This window comes from Leptopilina heterotoma, unplaced genomic scaffold (assembly GCF_015476425.1).
Source record: "Leptopilina heterotoma isolate Lh14 unplaced genomic scaffold, ASM1547642v1 Lhet_54, whole genome shotgun sequence".
In the NCBI taxonomy this organism is placed as follows: domain Eukaryota; kingdom Metazoa; phylum Arthropoda; class Insecta; order Hymenoptera; family Figitidae; genus Leptopilina; species Leptopilina heterotoma.
The window spans coordinates 6,439,180-6,457,871 of record NW_025111118.1 but is presented as its reverse complement, the minus strand read 5'-3'; the positions used below and the strand labels follow the sequence as shown (position 1 = coordinate 6,457,871).

Below are 18,692 nucleotides of genomic sequence, written 5' to 3'. Positions count from 1 at the left end.
TAATTCAAGTAATTAATTAATAAAATTTAATTAATCAATTAAGTGATTCAATTTATTTTTCCCTTTTAATCACAGCCCTAAATTCATTAATTCGTCTATTAAATTAATTAATTGACCTAAAAATTATTCCAGTAGGCGAATAAAAAAAGTAAAAAATATTAATAATTGAAATTTGTCATTTTTTTAAAATAAATAATTATTTAATGTTATTTTTATTTTCGAGGAGGGGGGAGAATAAATAAATTCTGAAAAACAAAGTGCAATGCACTCTTCGTATTTTTTATTTCACTCGCATATATGCGGTTGAATTTTATGATTTCAGAATATTGAATAATCGATGAGATAGGATGCTTTTCTACATTTATAACGGTATTATATCGATATAGCGCAACACTGTCATTTCAAAAATTGATGCAGCATCTTAAAATACATTCACGTACTTTTTTAAGATAAGAAAAATTTTTTATTTAGAAAAATTTTTCTATTTCTTATTTTTTTATTCAAACTTCTCTCATTTTTTAACTTCCGCTACTAATATAAAATTCATTTAAAAAAATTCTATAATAAAAAAAAGTGATTTTTAGTGAAACGAAACTTTCTATTTCTCATTTTTTTAATCCACTAGTAGTGCATTTTTTTTTTAATACTAAAAAGTAAAAATAATATAAAAAATTTTTTGTTGAAACTTTTTTCAATTTTTGAATCCAATTAATTTTACTGTAGTAAAATTGATAATTCTACTATTAAAAATAGTGATAAAAATTATAATAAAAAAATAGTGATAATAAAAAAATAATATTTTGTTTGAAACTTTTTCCAATTTTTGAATCCAATTAATTTTACTGTAGTAAAATTTGTGGTAAAAATTGTAATAAAAAAATAGTGATAATAAAAGAAGAATTAAATATTTTATTTGAAACTTTATCCAATTTTTGAATCCAATAGTAATTCCACTGGTAAAAATAATGATAAAAACTAATAAAAAAAATAGTGATAATTAAAATACAATTAAATATTTTAATTGAAACTTTTTTCAATTTTTAAATTCAATTAATTTTACTATAGTAAAAATAGTGGTAAAAATTTTAATAAAAAAATAGTGATAACAAAAATAGTGTTTTATTCTGATAAGCGATTAAAGGTATTATTTCTAGGACGTAATAAAAAAAAAAAAAACAAAGCGTGCTCTCGGGTGGAGAACAAAAAAGGAAAGGGATTTGCATGAAGAGATAGTTCGGAGGTTATACTTTTCAGACAGTGCAGAATTATCGCGTAAACACGTCGTTTTTTTGCCTCGTTATCGTGCCAATCTGCGCTCACTAACCATTTTGACTTGGCAGACTAACTCGCTAATTCATCCGGCAAGTTTAACATTATACCAAAACGGATGCTTTCGAATCTTTGCATTTATCATTTGCATGTTAAATAAAGTAAATATATATATGAGAAGGAAAAAAAGTCTCACGACGCTCGACTTTTCTGATAAACTGATTTTTTATGGTTATAATAACAATCAGTGAAATTAAATGGTTGCAATAATTGGTTCCTGTTTCCAATGGTTGTTTGTCACAACCATTGGAAAAAGGAACTAATTATTGCTATCACTTATTTTTATAATATTCGACGATTCTTGGTACTATTAATTACTACTATCACTGATTATTGCTACCATCAATTACTACTATCACTGATTGTAACTGACATCAATTACTAGTTTCACTGTTTTTTACTACCACTAATTATTTTTACTATCACTGTTTTTTTACTACCGTTAATTATTTTTACTATCACTGTTTTTTTACGACCGCTAATTATTTTTACTATCACTGTTTTTTACTACCACTAATTATTTTTACTATCACTGATTACTTTTACTACTAATTAATAGTACCACTGATTATTACTACCAACAATTACTACTATCACTGATTATTACTATCATCAATTACTACTATCTCTGTTTTTTACTGTCACTGATTTTTACTACCACTGATTATTTTTACTACTAATTACTACTATCACTGATTATTACTACCAACAATTACTACTATCACTGATTATTACTATCATCAATTACTACTATCTCTGTTTTTTACTACCATCAATAACTACTATCACTGTTTTTTACTACCACTGATTATTTTTACTAGCAGTGATTTTTACTACCACTGATATTTTTTACTATTGTTTATTATTACCATTGATTATTAAATTAATAGTAGTAAAAATCAGTGGTAAAAATAGTCAATAGTAGTAATGAATAGTGGTAGTTACTATTAGCAGTAGTAATTATCAAGAGTAAAATTAATCAGTGGTAGTAAAAATCAGTAACTAAAATAATCAGTGATAGTAAAAATTAGTGTAAGTAGTAATTAATAGTAGAAATAATCAGTGGGAGTAATATTCAATGGTGGTAATAATCAGTAGTAAAAATAGTCAGGGATAGTAAAAACTACTGCAAGCAATAATTAATGGTAGTAAAGTGATAGTAAAAATTAGTGTAAGTAGTAATTAATAGTAAAAATAATCAGTGGGAGTAATATTCAATGGTGGTAATAATCAGTAGTAAAAATAGTCAGGGATAGTAAAAACTACTGCAAGTAATAATTAATAATAGTAAATAGTAATAATCATTGGTAGTAATAATCATTGGTAGTAATAATCATTGGTAGTAATAATCAGTGATAGTAAAAATAGTCAGGGATAGTAAAAATTACTGTAAGTAATAATTAATGGTAGCAATAATCATTGGTAGGAATAATCAGTGATAGTAAAAATAGTCAGTGTCAGTAAAAATTAGTGGTGATTAACGTCAATAGTAGTAATAAACAGTGGTAGTTATAATGAATAGTAGTAATAATCAGTAGTAAAAATAATCAAAAATAGTAATAATCAGTAGTAAATATAATCAATGGTAGTAATAATCAGCAGTAAAAATGATCAATAGTAGTAATAATAAATAGTTAAAATAATCAATAGTAAAAATAATAAATAGTAAAAATAATAAATAGTAAAAATAATCAGTGGTACAGTAAAAAACAGTGATAGTAGTAATATTGATAGTAGTAATAATCAGTGGCAGTAAAAATAGTTAATAATGGTTTGTCCTGATTTTCCTGACAGTAATTTTTTTTTCTCCACATCTCATTAATTTTTTCATCCGAAAAGTTGCATCTTGGGAATTTTTTTTTTGCTTCTCTCTCCACTAGTTTCGAAATATTTGTATCATAATAACTGCGATAGGTTCAATGTCTTTCTCTCTCTCTCTCTCGTTCTCTCTAGATAGGAGGTAATTTATTCCCTCGACTTGAAACACACTCTTTCACACACGGAATCGGTTCTCTAAAAAGTGACGCAACATCCTTTTACAAAAAAATAAATTAACCCATAAATATATCTCCTTCACATGCCCCGGAAAAAAAAGAACGATCTCTGACTAAGCACTATACACGTTGCATACTTGTGTATTTTTAAATGACGTGTAGAAGAGAACAATTTTTTTTCCCCTAGAGAAAAAATTGATAAACAAAGATAAGAACACCAATAAATATTAAAAAAATAAAAAAAAAATTTTTTTATTGATAAAGTCAAAATAGTAAAAAAAAGGATATTTTTTTTGGTATTTGCTGGTATTTTTTGTCACGTGGAATTTTTTAATTTCTCTCATTGATAAATGTGGAATAATTGAATAGAGGTGAGGGTAGAATTCCAAAAATTTTAGTATTTCGATGCCCCAACGTATTATTCATTATTTTTTTTCTTTTTCGTTCTTTTTCTCTCCTTCTCTCTTTCTCCTTTATGCCATCTGCTTTATTCACAAAATGAAGGTCTAACGTTCTGCCGAAGTGGTTCCCTACTAATTCTGACGTATATGTGAATGGCCGTTGAAATTGACCTTGAACGACAATATGACTTCTACGAACTGCGCCTCCGTAATATTTCTTAATTTTTTTTTTCCTACCGCTGCTTAAAACGCTTACACGTGCGAGTTCAACGCTATTTTGAAACTCCTTCTCATTAAATTTGGAACCATCAATATTTGTTATATCAGAAATAATTTAGGCACAAAAGAAAATGGTTTCGAATTTTTTTTTTTTTCTTTATAAACCGAAACGATACGACTTTTTTTTCTAAGTCCGTTTACGTGAAAATAAATAAATTTTTTATTAATAAAATATTAATTAAATAAATACATTTTTTTTATTAACAGGAATATTAATAATTATTGATAATTAGCAACAATAACTAGCAAACTAGCTAACTTTTTAGGATAAAATTAGCAATTTTAAAAATAATAGTATTTAAAAATTTGTAATTCAAATTTTTGTTAAAAACACTAAAAAAAATTCAATTTTGGAAAAATGACAAATAATTGCAGAAATTCAATTATTTTCAAGAGTGATAAAATTCTTCTCATAAAATTCAATTATCTTTAAAAAAAATTCTCGTCAAAATCACAATTATCTTTATAAATAACAAAATTCTTTTCCAAAGTTCAATTATTTTCAAAAATCAATTTCAAATTCCCAAAAATAGTACGCAAACAATTTAATTATTTTCATAAATAATAAAAATTTCTCAGGAATTCAATTATTTACAAATTTTTTTATAAATTCTTTCGCAATAATTCAATTATTTTTATAAATAATAAAATTTTTTCAATTATTTTCATAAAAAATAATTAAAAATTGTAGAAAATATTAATTGATTTGAAATGATGAAAATAATTATTAAAAATTTACTGTAATAATATTCTTATAATAATAATAATATAAAAACAAAAGGATTTTATCATTCGGTCATTTTTAATTATTATAAAACAGGAAGAAATCGATCACTCCGAGTCTTTGACTCGGAGCAATTGCTATCTTCATGTTTTATAAAAATATTTAAAGTTATTGAATTTAAAAAGATTTTAATTATTTGATTTGAAATTTTTAATTCCTATAGAAAAATAATATTGATTAAATATTTATTTAAAAAAAAAGTTATTGATGTTTTCGAATAATTTTACTTTATTTTCTAAAAATTTAAAAAGTTTCAATTTCATTTTCAATTAAAATTTGTAATTGACAAATAGAATAGAATGAGTAATGTTTCTTTTCCAAAAGGAAAGAATGAGTTTCTGAACAATATTTTTATTGAGAAATAGAAATTATGCATAAAATATTTCCTATTTCTAAATTATAATTTTTTGAAAATTAACAATTTTCTCATATTTTTTATAAATAAATAGGAGAAAAATTTGCATAATTTAGATCAGTCAAACGAAATTTGTTATAGAAAAAAGCATATAATAAACAAAATTTATTTGTTAATCATAATTTTTTTATATTTTCTAATTTCAAATATTGTTTTATTATAAATCATGAAGAAATATCTGAATTTTTTCGATCTGCCAAACAATATTTTTTAAAGAAAAAAAAACAAACAAAAAACAAAATCGAATTTTAAATTTAGCTTTTTAAATTTTTTTTCTTTCATTATGATAAAATTTACAAAGTTATTTTTTTTTTGCTGGTGAATTTTCTCTGAGAATAAATAGTCACTCTGTGAGAAGAATTAAATTCCGTGTGGCAGAAAAAAATTTTTTTAAATGAATTTTCTCTATTTAATATTCATTGAGAAATTCTTGGACTTCTTTTTAATATTGTGGGGTCATTTGGGTGGGTCATATTAATACAGAGAATCTGTCTCCATTACTGGCACGAAGAAGTTCAAAAGCCATTATGTGAGAATCTCCGTAAACCGTATTTGCGATCCGGATATGCTGAATATAGATAATTTAGGCAATAACTCCTGAGGTCAAATAACATAAAGATATGTCAAAAAATCGAACTCGAAAAAACTTGGTATTACAATACTTCCTCTATGAGGAAGTAATAAATAAATAAATTTATTTAGCATCAACGGATTTAGAAAAAAAATCTGCTTTCGTACAAAGTACTTAATTCTAAATAAATTTAAGAGACAAAATTAATTATTTTGTAAGTATAAGGCTTAAATATAGTTTTATTATTTATTTACTATTTTTCATTACAAAATCATTAAAAAAGAATAATTTTAACAAAAAGTAAATATTGAAAATTAATAAAAATAAGCGAAATTTATAATAAATATAGTGGAAAATAAAAATTAAATCCGGTTATATTATTATTTGTTTATTATTTTTTATTACATAATTAAAAAAAAACAGTTTTGACAAAAAATAAATGATAAAAATTAATAATAATCGAAATTTACAATGAATTATTTCAATCAATAATTGAATCTACAATAGCTGTGGTCGTTAAGGCACGTGAAACTTCAAAGGTTGGAGGTTCGATTCCCGTGAGGAAAATTACAATAATAACAAGAGAATTTAAAAATATCTTTAATGTTTAATATAATTCTTTAATATAGGTATTTTTAATTTATTTACATTTTATATATTTATATTTCAATTTTATTATTACAGAAAAAATCATTATTGTAATTATATACATTGATGCTAATTGTGACAATAAGAATAATATAGAATTATCGCATTACATAGTGATCTAAAGAATTTGAGGCTTTCTCCTGAGCCGCGAAGGACGGCCAATGGAGCACTAAAGATACACTGCAAAAATACGACACGTGCTCAGAAAATAATGTTGACTCATCCATACATATATATTCTGAAGAAGTTTTTTTTTTTTTTTTTAAAAGTGTTGAATTCCTCTTGTAAATATAATACGAGACTTTTATTTGTCAATGTTATCATTTCCAGGTCTAATTATCAAAAACTTAGTTGATAAAAAAAAAAGAGAAATGTATTTTTTTGGAATGATATAATTTACAATATACATAGTATTTAAATATTTTCGTATAAATACTTTTGGTAATTGCTAATTTATTATTTATTTTTTAGTTAAAATTTTTGTATTAATTAAATACTGTTTTTACGAATTATTTGCTTCATCATGAAAGCATTGTTTTTATATGATTATTACTTTCACTAAATATTTTTACATAAATATTTTTACAGTAAAATTTTTTAATTATAAAAGTATTCTTTTCGTCTATTATAGAAATTTACAAATACATTAATCTTTAATGTAAATTAAAATTAACAAAATAGTAAATACTGTTAATTTTAATTTACATAAAAGTAAATATAATAATTTATAATAATTATATGTAGTTATTGAGAATATACAATTAGTTTAAAAATGAAAATACTAATAATGGAAAATAATAAAAATAAAAATACTAGTAATAAAAGATAATAAAAATAAAAATTTTAATAATACAAAATGCAAAAAATACTAATAATACAAAATACTAAAAATACTAATAATAAAAAATACTAATAATAGAAAATACTAAAAATAAAAATACTAATAATATGAAATTACTAATAATAAGAAATACTGAAAGTAAAAATATTAATAATAAAAAATTAATGAATAATAAATAATCAAAGATTGAAATAAAGAAATAAATTTTTAATAAACTAATTGATGAAAGGAAATTAATTAAAAATTTCCAATTACATTTTTTTGTTTCTTGTCTATTTGAAAAAAAATACTATTTTTCACGTGTATTTTTACAGACACACTTTTATCAGTAAATTAATTACTTTTTTTTTATCAGCTAGAGTGTGTAGTATGGTGGATGGTAAAATGTATATACATATATATGGCGAAGGGAGTAGTCCCTCATTATTGTTAGTTTTACGTTATAAACACGAAAAAAGTGCAGACACGATGTATATATATATATTTATTCGACGGCACGAAGCAGATTACCTTTTATTCAAAGTACCGCGCCGCGCGCTCAGTTTCTACTTCGTGTACGTTTTACACGTTTTTTTTCTACACGCATGTGTATATGCATCTATACACTTGCGTAAAATTCTAAGCGGAAGCGAGTCATATACCTGACGACATATATATAGTCCTGTAAATATATATATATATATATTCATTCGCCACTTTCCCTTTTTAAAATCGATTTTGGCGCTGAGCGTCCCGACGCTCGTAACGTCGGTCGACGGTGCGTTCACGGTCAGGACCGTACTTTCACACTGAAAGGAACTTTTTGAAATGTGTGCATACACACATATATATGTATTGTGAAAATTGTAAATTTTGCCTAAAAGCTCATTTTCTAAATGGATTTTGCATTTTTGTTAGAAAATGGACTGAATTTATGATTTACACGTGTGGAAAATTTTGTTTTAAACGGGAAAATTTAATTATTTTTATTTTTTATTGATAGTATTTTTGTTTTCAGTAATTTTTACTTTTAGTAGATATTTTTTATCGTTAATATTTTTTTGTTTTTAGTAATTTTATTTTTAGTATTCTTATTTTTAGTAATTTTAGTATTTTTACTGTTAGTAGATATTTTTTATTGTTAGTATTTTTTTATTTTTAGTATTTTCTATTTTTAGTATTTTTATTTTTAGTATTTTCCATTTTTAGTATTTTTACTTTTAGTAGATATTTTTTCTCGTTAGTATTTTTTTGTTTTTAGTAATTTTATTTTTAGTATTCTTATTTTTAGTAATTTTAGTATTTTTACTGTTAGTAGATATTTTTTATTGTTAGTATTTTTTTATTTTTAGTATTTTCTATTTTTAGTATTTTTATTTTTAGTATTTTCCATTTTTAGTATTTTTACTTTTAGTAGATATTTTTTATCGTTAGTATTTTTTTGTTTTTAGTAATTTTATTTTTAGTATTCTTATTTTTAGTAATTTTAGTATTTTTACTGTTAGTAGATATTTTTTATTGTTAGTATTTTTTTATTTTTAGTATTTTCTATTTTTAGTATTTTTATTTTTAGTATTTTCCATTTTTAGTATTTTTACTTTTAGTATTTTTATTTTTAGTAGATATTTTTTGTCGTCAGTATTTTTTTATTTTTAGTAATTTTATTTTTAGTAATTTTATTTTTAGTATTTTCTATTTTTAATATTTTTATTTTTAGTATTTTCCATTTTTAGTATTTTTATTTTTAGTAGATATTTTTTATCGTTAGCATTTTTTTGTTTTTAGTAATTTTATTTTTAGTATTTTCTATTTTTAATATTTTTATTTTTAGTATTTTCTATTTTTAGTATTTTAATTATCAATTTATCAGTATTTTTATTATTAGTATTTTTAACTACAGTACTTTTTATTTTTAATATTTGTATTTTAGTATCTGTATTATTAGTATTTTTATCTTTAGTATTTTTTATTTTTAGTACTTTTATTTTGAATATTTTTCATTAGTAGTATTTTTTATTATTAATATTTCTAATTTTAATATTTTTCATTAAAAATACTAAAAATATAACTGAAACTAATGTTAATACTAAAAATTAATACTAAAACTATTACGAATACTAAAAACTAAAAAATACTAAAAAATACTGAAACTACCATAAAATTTTATGATTTATTCCTCGTGTGTTTCATTCCTTAATTAAAAATATTAAATTTAATTTATTTTTAATTTTAGTTTATTTTTCAGAGCGTTAAAAATAAAACTTTTTTTTTGTTGGTTTTGTGAGTTTTCAAATTTTTTTTCCCGGGTTTTTAAAGTTCTCTTTTAATTGTAGTCTAATTATATTGATTTCAAACCGGGACGTTTAACAAAATGTTTTTGGCAACTTTAAATGAATCTGATAGGAAGCAATTCGCGTGTTTTTGCTTGTATCTGCCTTTCAAATTCCTCACGGAGCTTAAATCTAGAAAATAAAATTTCCACCGAAAAACGTACCTTCTGTTATAAACTGCAAAAAAAATTCTCCAATTCCACAGAATTTTAATAGAAAATAAAAATTTTCCAATTTTGTAATAATTATAATAATTTATCAATTATTAATAACAAATTATTATTTGTCAGTATTATAATAACAATTATAATAAATTGTTATTTGTCGATAATAATATTGTTGTTAATAATAATAATAATTAAATTATTAATAAATTATTATTGTCGATAATAACAATTATAATAAATTGTTATTGTCTATAATAATTTGTCAATAAATAACGGTTAGTTTAATTATCTAATTATTTATGTTGAAAATAAATTATTTTCATCAACTAATTATTAATGTTAATTTTGTAATTATTTTAGTTGTTTAGTTTTTAGTATTTTTTTGATTATTTTTATTTTTTAGAATTATTAATTTAATTATTCTTAAATTTTACTAATTATTAACGCTAATTAATTATTTTATTTAGATTATTTGTGTTGACTTTTTATAAATATTTTGTAATTAATTATTTTAGTTGAATAATTATTAATACTATGAATATTAATTAATAATTTTAGTATTTTATTTAACTAAATTAATAATTAATTAACTAATTAACTTATTATTTATTATCAATATATATTGACAATGAATAATTGTGATAAAAAGAATAAATAATTGATTATAAAAAATTAATAATAAATAATAGAATGAATAACAAATAATGGTAATTCTATTAATTTAATAATTTTAAAGTAGTAGTTATTTCTAGTCATTTTAATAATATATGTTACATAATAATTGGGTAATTAATTATGTTAACTAATTATTAATGTTAATTAATTATTAATATTAATGGATTAATAATAATAAAGCATTGTTTAACAATACCAGCAATAAATTAACACCAATTACAATTTGCTATCTCAATGCAACCCAGAAATGTTATACATTTCATTACGATTTCTTTCTCACAGCAAGCAACACTTCCTCCTACTCTTCCTCCTCCTCCTCTATACTAGGTTGCCAATCCCGCAAGAGTGGACAAACAAGACCTCCCTGAAAGTTGGGTCGCGAGACAATCCTCTCTTTTTTTTCTTTCTTTCTTTCTTTTTTTTTATTGTTATTTTTTTTCTTTCTTTTCGATTTGAATGGCTCTTTTAGAATCGTATCAAATCCCATCTAGAGAGAATTACGCAAGATCAGTAAATCCAAACTTCGTTTACCAACTAACATATTTTTTCTTTCCACCTTTTTCTTTCTTCATCTCATCCTATATATATTTGATTCGATGGAAACGGATACTGAGAAGAAGAAAAAGTAGTATTAGAAAAAAATCTCCTTCAAAGACTTTAAAGGAAAAAAAAATCTCTTTTCTATTTTTCAAAAGCTCTTTTTCAATATTAAACGCGAGCACGAATTTAATTGGGCAAAGAATGGTAGTTTTGTACAATGGTAATTATTTCCAATGGTTCACCATTCGAAGGGCAATTCGGAATGGTTGATTTCGATAGTAGGTGGAATCGATGGTAACTATTGGTAATTACAATTATTGTTAATGGTAGTTACTATGGTTAGTAGGTACTATTAATGGTAATTATTACCAGTGGTTACAATTACTGCCATGGGGGTTACAAGTAATGATAATTACTATCAGTAGAGATTACTACTAATGGTAGTTACTACAAATTATAGTTACTATCAATGGTAATTATTAATAATGGTTGTTACTACTAATGATGGTTACTACGAGTGATATTTACTAACAATGGTAATTACTACTAATGGTTGTTACTATCAATGGTAATTACTAATAATAGTAATTACTACCAATGACAGTTAGTATCAATGGTAATTGTTAATAATGGTAGTTACTGTCAATGGTAATTACTACTAATAGTAATTACTACTAATGGTTGTTACTATCAATGGTAATTATTAATAATTGTTGTTACTACTAGGGATAGTTCCTACTAGTAATAGTTACTACTAGTGATATTTACTAACGATGTTAATTACTACTAATGGTTGTTACTATCAATGGTAATTACTAATAATGGTTGTTACTATCAATGGTAATTACTAATAATTGTAATCAATATAAAAATGACAGCTACTATCAATAGTAATTATTACCAATGGTAGTTACTATCAATGGTAAATACTACTAATGGTAGTTACTATCAATGGTAATAAATACTAATAGTAATTACTACTAAAGGTAGTTATTATCAATGGTAATAAATACTAATAGTAATTACTACTAATGGTAGTTACTATCGTTGGTAATAAGTACTAATAGTAATTACTACTGGTAGTTACTATCAATGATAATAAGTACTGATAGTAATTACTACTAATGGTAGTTACTATCGTTGGTAATAAGTACTAATAGTAATTACTACTGGTAATTACTATCAATGATAATAAGTACTGATAGTAATTACTACTAATGGTAGTTAGTAACAATTATTAATTAATTATTGATTATTAATTAATATTACTGCCAATTACAATTATGAGTGGTAATTACTACTAATGGTAGTCACTACTAGTGACAGTTTAATTATTACTTTTTATTATTTAGTAACAATTTTTATTCCCAATTAGTAAATTTTGTTTCTAAATTTTCTAATTTAGAAACAAAATTTACTAATTGAGAATAAAAATTAAATTTTGTTTCTAAATTTTCTAATTTAGAAACAAAATTTACTAATTGAAAAATTAAGAAAAAAAAATTAATTAAAATAATTATTTTACTTCAAAAATTTACTAAAAAAATTTAATTTAGATATTATTAATAATTTTATCCGATATTCTATTACAATGTAGTAAATTTTTTTTTTTTTTTATTTGAAATAATAACACAAATTTAGGGTAGTAATTTTTATCAATTTGTTGAAAATTGCTGTTTATCTGAATTTGATATTATCGAAAACACCATTAACAAGAAAAAAAAATAACATATCTGAGCAAAGAAACGTTACAGAAATTCAAGGATATTATTAATGTCCACTCATTAGTAATCTTCCTTGTAGTTCTCTCCATTCCTAATTACAAATTAGTCGCATCATGATTGTTAGATCTATATACAATGTAGCTTTATCTTGATTCTTGCTCTAATGTTGTAAATATATCATTTTTTTTCCGAAAAAAATAATTTTTTCCAGCTATCTTTAGATTCCAATTTAAGAGCTAAATAGATAATTGCAAAGATCATGCGATCAGGAAACTATTTTTAGTTACCTATTGGACTGAAAAACTGCGAGAGTACAATTAACAAAAAAAAAAAAATTGTCCTTAATTCGAAAATTTGTTTTTTACTAATTGTAAAAAACCTTTTACTAAATAGGAAAAAAATGTTGCTAAATAAAAAATTGTTACTGTAATTAAAAAAGTTGATGATAATTAAAAAATCATTATTAGATAATTAAAAAAAATAAATACTTGTTAATTTATATATTTTATAAAACAATAAAAATTGTTACTAAATGAAAAAAAGTAGAAATTGTCGTCAATTCGAAAATAGATTTTTGTATTAAAAAACCTTTTAATAAATAGAAAAAAATTTTTGCTAATAAAAAAATTTAAACACTATATCGTTCATTAAAAAATCTAAAAATTGACACTATTTAAAAATTTATTCCCAAAAAAAATTGTAAAAATCAAAATGAGATTTATAATTCAAGTTAAATAAAATTTTCAAAATAATTAGTGAGGGAATTTTTTTTTGTCAAAAAATTTAACAAACAAATATATAGATATATAAATTTGAAGTTTCGGTGCACACGTGCAATCTGCTCTCTCAAGCCGGCTTTTATGAGACAAGGACGAATAACAGACGCCGGCTAATCACTTGGGACGATGACTAACTATCAGGCAAAAGAAAAAAAAAGAGAGAGAGAGGGGGGGGGGATCAAGGTCTTCCATTCTCGTTTTATTTCGTTTTGCTTTCTTTCCACTTCTGCTCTACATTTCAGTGACAGTACAATACAACCGAGATCTCTTCCATTCAGAAAAAGTTTCCTGTCTTCCTTCCTGCCTCTCTGTACTCTCTTCATTTAAATAAGTAAAATTTCTACTGGTAATAGTTACTATCAGTGATGGTCTCTATCAATGGTAGTTGTTATCATTGCTAATTACTACTAGCGATAGTTATTATCAACTGTAATTACTACTAGTGATAGTAACTATTAATGGTAATTATTACTAGTGATAGTAACTATTAATGGTAATTAACACTGGTGATAATATTACTTTCAATGGTAATTATTTTTAGTAGTAATTACTATCAATAGTTACTTTCACTATTACTATCACTAGTGATAATTACTAGCAATGGTGATTACTACTAGTGATAGTAACTATAACTGAAAATTACTACTAGTGATAATTACTATCAATGGTAATTACTACTAGTGATAATTACTATCATCAGTACTTACTACGAGTGATAATTACTATCAATGGTTATTACTACTAGTGATAGTAACTACTAACTATCAATGGTAATTACTAGTAGTGATAGTAACTACTAGTGATAATTACTATCAATGGTAGTTAGTATCAATGGTAATTACAACTAGTAATATTAACTATCGCTGGTAGTCAGTAGCAATAGTAATTACTACTAATGATAGTTACTATCAATAGTAGTTACAACCAATGGTAATTATTGTCGATAATAGTTGCTATCACTGGTTGTTACTATTATTTTGCAAAACATTTTTTCTTAAATAAAAAAATAAAGGAAATAAATAAAAAAAAAATGAAATAAAAAAAATGAAATAAATTTAAATTTAAATAAATTTAAATTGAAATAAATATAAAATAAAATAAATATGAAATAAAATATATTAATTAAAATAGAATAAATAAATATAAAATAAATAATCGAATAACGAAATAAAAAATTGATTGAAAAAACGAAGGATATGAAATCGAGTTATTTATTTGTTAATAAAAATTTTTTAATACTTAAGCAATAATGTCAAATGTTTACGTAAAACTGCTGTGTTGAAACTGTTGAAAGAGGCATAAATTTTGGTAAATTTTTTTCTTCTGTTTTTTTTTTTTAATTTTATTCTTGTTGGCAGCACGAGTCTTGTATTGTTCGTCCCTTTCATTAGGGCAATTTGACCAGTTCAACAACCCAAACTTATCATTATCGGCACGAAAACATTTTTTTTTCCTTTTGCTCCTCTCATAATCGATTACATTCTTCAAGGTATGAAAATGTAGGATTTCCGCTCGGCCTCATATAATCACCGTAATTAATTATTTTATATTTTATTATTAAAAAAAAAACCTTTATTTTTCATTTATTAAAAATATTGTATATTTGAAATATTTTAAGAAAAAAAATTTTGAGGCAATGGAAATTATTATTAAATTACTACTAATTAATAATTATATATTTAATAGTTAATTAATTAATTAATTTAATTTAATAATTATTAAATATATAATAATAAATATAATAATATAATAATAATAATTATTTTTTTTATTTTATTATTATTATTATTATTATTTGTTTCTTTTCATTAATTTAATTATGGATTAAATTATTTAATTAATTAACTATTAAATATATAATTATTAATTTTATTTTATATTTTATTTTAAAATTTTTCTTAAAAATAGTAGAAAATATTAATAAATTTTTTTCTTTTTTTTGATAAAAAGAAAAATTATAAGAAGTTTTATTAAAAGAAAAAATATGAAATTTGATTAATGACTAAGATTCTGAACTTAAGTAAATGTTTTGTTGGTATATTGTTCTTATCATTTTTAAAAATGATATATCTTCTTTCTATTTCTCAGCTTTCCGTGTAGAGTATTTTATTGCGTCAATAATAATAATAATAATAATAATTATTATTATTATTATTATTATTATTGTTGTCGAATTAAAAAAAAAAAAATGCAACGAAAAACTAAAAGTTTACGTATTTTATTTGCTTTCAGCAGTGGTGCCGCCAATAAAATCTTAATGAGTAATGTGCCACCTCACCTCACACTCGACGATGTCCAGCAGCTGCTTTCAAATTATGGACAAATTCAGAACATTGAAAAGGTTGCATCGCGCGATCCAGTCTCGCAAAGTATCCACGCCGTTTTCGAAACCGTCGAACAAGCACATCAGTGAGTAAAATCAAAATTCTAAAAAAGAAACAAAAATTTTCCTATTTTTTTAAAACTTTTAATCATGAAATTACTCTTTTCTTTTATTTTCATCTTTATTTATTCCATTTTTTTCTATTATTATCAATTTTTTTATTTTTATTCATTTTTCTCTATTTTTGTTTAATAATTTATTGTGTTTACTATTTTTATTAGGTTTCTTATTTTTTTCTCTCAATTTTGCTTATTTTTATATTTTCATGCTTATTATTTTTATGTTTTTTATTTCCATCTATTTCTGTTTGTTGTCTTTTTATTATATTATTATATATTATATATTTATATATTATTTACCTATTTGTTAATTTTTATTTTTATAAATTTTTTTAATTTACTTATCCTTTATTATTCTTCTATTTTCATGAATTTTTATTTTCTTTTAATTATTTATTTTCTCTACTTTTGTTGATTTATTTGTCTATTTTTATCTTTTTGACTTTTTTTATTCTTTGAATTTTTATTAATTTTTGTTTACTTCATTTACTTTTCTTATTTATACTGTTTTTATTTTGATTTCATTTTTAATTTTTCAATTTATTCTTTCAATCTTTTTATTCCATTATTTTGAATTATTCATTTATTTTCTGTCATTATTTTATTTTTTTCTCTTTTTCTTTCCTTTTTGTTTATATTTTTAACTGAAAATTCATTTAAAATTGGATTTAAACACAAAAAAAATATTTTTTAATTTTTTTATCGTTTGATTTCTTTTGAGAGTAAAAATTTACTTTTTATTTGAAACCTGTAACATTTGGGCAATTGTTGTATGCAGACAATTTGTCAGAAAAAATCAGGAAGAAAAAATGGAGGGTCCCGTACCGATCGTGATAATTCTAGCGATTTGGATCCGTTTTATCCACCGACAATTATTTTCTTCTAAATAGAAAATTTTTCTTTGATTTCATTTTTGTTTTGAAGATATTTTTTGGATTTTTCTTTTCTTGAAGTTTAAGAAAAGGACGAATAAAACCCTTGTTTTCCTGTAATTTGCAAATTTCATTGATGAATTGTTTTTTAAATGGGAATTTTTTAATTCTAACTTAAATTGAAATTTAATTAAATTATTGAACGAAATGGAATTTAATTAAATAATTAAATAAAATTTAATTAAAATTAAGAGGATGATTTCATTTGAAACAGAAAACTTTGTTTTAAATTGAAAAGAAAAATTTTAATTAAAATTGAAATGAAAAATTTAATTTATTTATTTATTTAAATTTAATTTAATTAAATTTTTGAATTAAATTTAATTTAAGAAAATAATTAAATGAAATCTTACTCAAATTAAGAGGATAATTTCATATGAAATTAAAAATTTCGTTTAAAATTGAAAAGAAAAATTTTGTTTAAAATTAAAAAGAAAAAATTTAATTCAAATTGAAATGAAAAATTTAATTAATTTATTTATTTATTTATTACAAATTTAACGAGTTATTAATAATCATATTTATAATTTAATTTGGAATGAAAAGTTTAATTTAAGTTGAAAAAAAAATTGTTTTTGCGAAAAAAAGAGAGAAAAATACATAATAATATTGTTGAAAAAATTTTGCAGAGCTGCAAATCAATTGAACGGCTATGATTTGGAAGGAAATCCATTGAAAGTTGAAATGATGGGTGGAGAAGGACGACGAAGGGGTCGCAGTCAAAGAAGTGGCGTCGCTTTCTCAGGAATTCCCGGATCCGGTCGTCAAACGGACTTCCCATTAAGAATTCTGGTCCAGTCAGATATGGTTGGTGCCATTATCGGTCGTCAGGGCTCGACGATAAGGCAAATAACACAGATGACCCGCGCCAGGGTCGACGTACACAGAAAGGACAATGTCGGCTCATTGGAGAAGGCCATCACTATTTATGGAAATCCAGAAAATTGCACGAACGCCTGCAAAAAGATTCTCGAAGTTATGCAGCAAGAGGCCACCAACACCAACAAAGGGTAAAATATTTTTTACTCCAAAACATTTTCTATTTCTTCTGTCAAATTTTTTTTTCGATTAATTTTTTTCTGTTAATAATTTTTCTGTCAATTTTTTCTCCGGTGATTTTTTTTCTGATAATTTTTTCTCCTATGATTTTTTTTTCTGTTAATTTTTCTCTTATGATTTTTTTCTGTTATTATATTTTCTCCGTTGATTTTTTTTCTGTTAATATTTTTTCTGGTAATTTTTTCTCCTATGATTTTTTTTCTGTTAATTTTTTCTCCTGTGATTTTTTTTCTGTTAATTTTTTCTCCGATGATTTATTTTCTGTTAATTATTTTTCTGCTGATTTTTTCACCGGCAATTATTCTCAAGGGAAATTATTTTTAACAATTGTTTTTCTTTTTTCATTTTAACAGTGAAATCACTCTGAAAATTTTGGCACACAATAATTTGATTGGTCGCATCATTGGAAAAGGAGGAAATACAATAAAGAGGATTATGCAGGATACGGACACGAAAATCACAGTGAGCAGTATCAACGATATTAATAGCTTCAATCTCGAGCGTATTATCACTGTCAAGGGATCCATTGATAATATGAGCAAGGCAGAGGCGATGATTTCACAAAAATTGCGTCAAAGTTATGAGAACGATCTTCAGGCAATGGCTGTACGTATACACCAACGACGATTATACTTTTTCTACACGAATTTTTTTTTTCCAAAGAAATTACTCAGTCGTCGAAAAGATGACAAATTTATAATCAACCGTAATTTATGGAAAAACTATTTTTTATACTGAGAAACAAAATTTTTTATCCAACCAAATGAAAACTTGATAAAATAAATATTCAAGCGAAAAATTAT

At 23.0% G+C, this 18,692-nt stretch overlaps 1 protein-coding gene across 5 annotated transcripts in view; it reads left to right on the top strand.

Moving 5' to 3' along the window:
• Positions 1-18,692, top strand: part of LOC122508477 (insulin-like growth factor 2 mRNA-binding protein 1) — a 59,444-nt gene that overhangs the window by 34,007 nt on the left and 6,745 nt on the right. For 3 of the 5 annotated variants that reach the window (XM_043621854.1, XM_043621857.1, XM_043621856.1), the window contains 3 exons: positions 15,689-15,865; positions 17,460-17,840; positions 18,243-18,495. In XM_043621854.1, the coding sequence (XP_043477789.1) occupies positions 15,689-15,865; positions 17,460-17,840; positions 18,243-18,495 (811 nt within the window). The remainder of the gene's footprint in view (positions 1-15,688; positions 15,866-17,459; positions 17,841-18,242; positions 18,496-18,692) is intronic. The other 2 variants (XM_043621855.1, XM_043621858.1) reach the window with 1 other exon arrangement.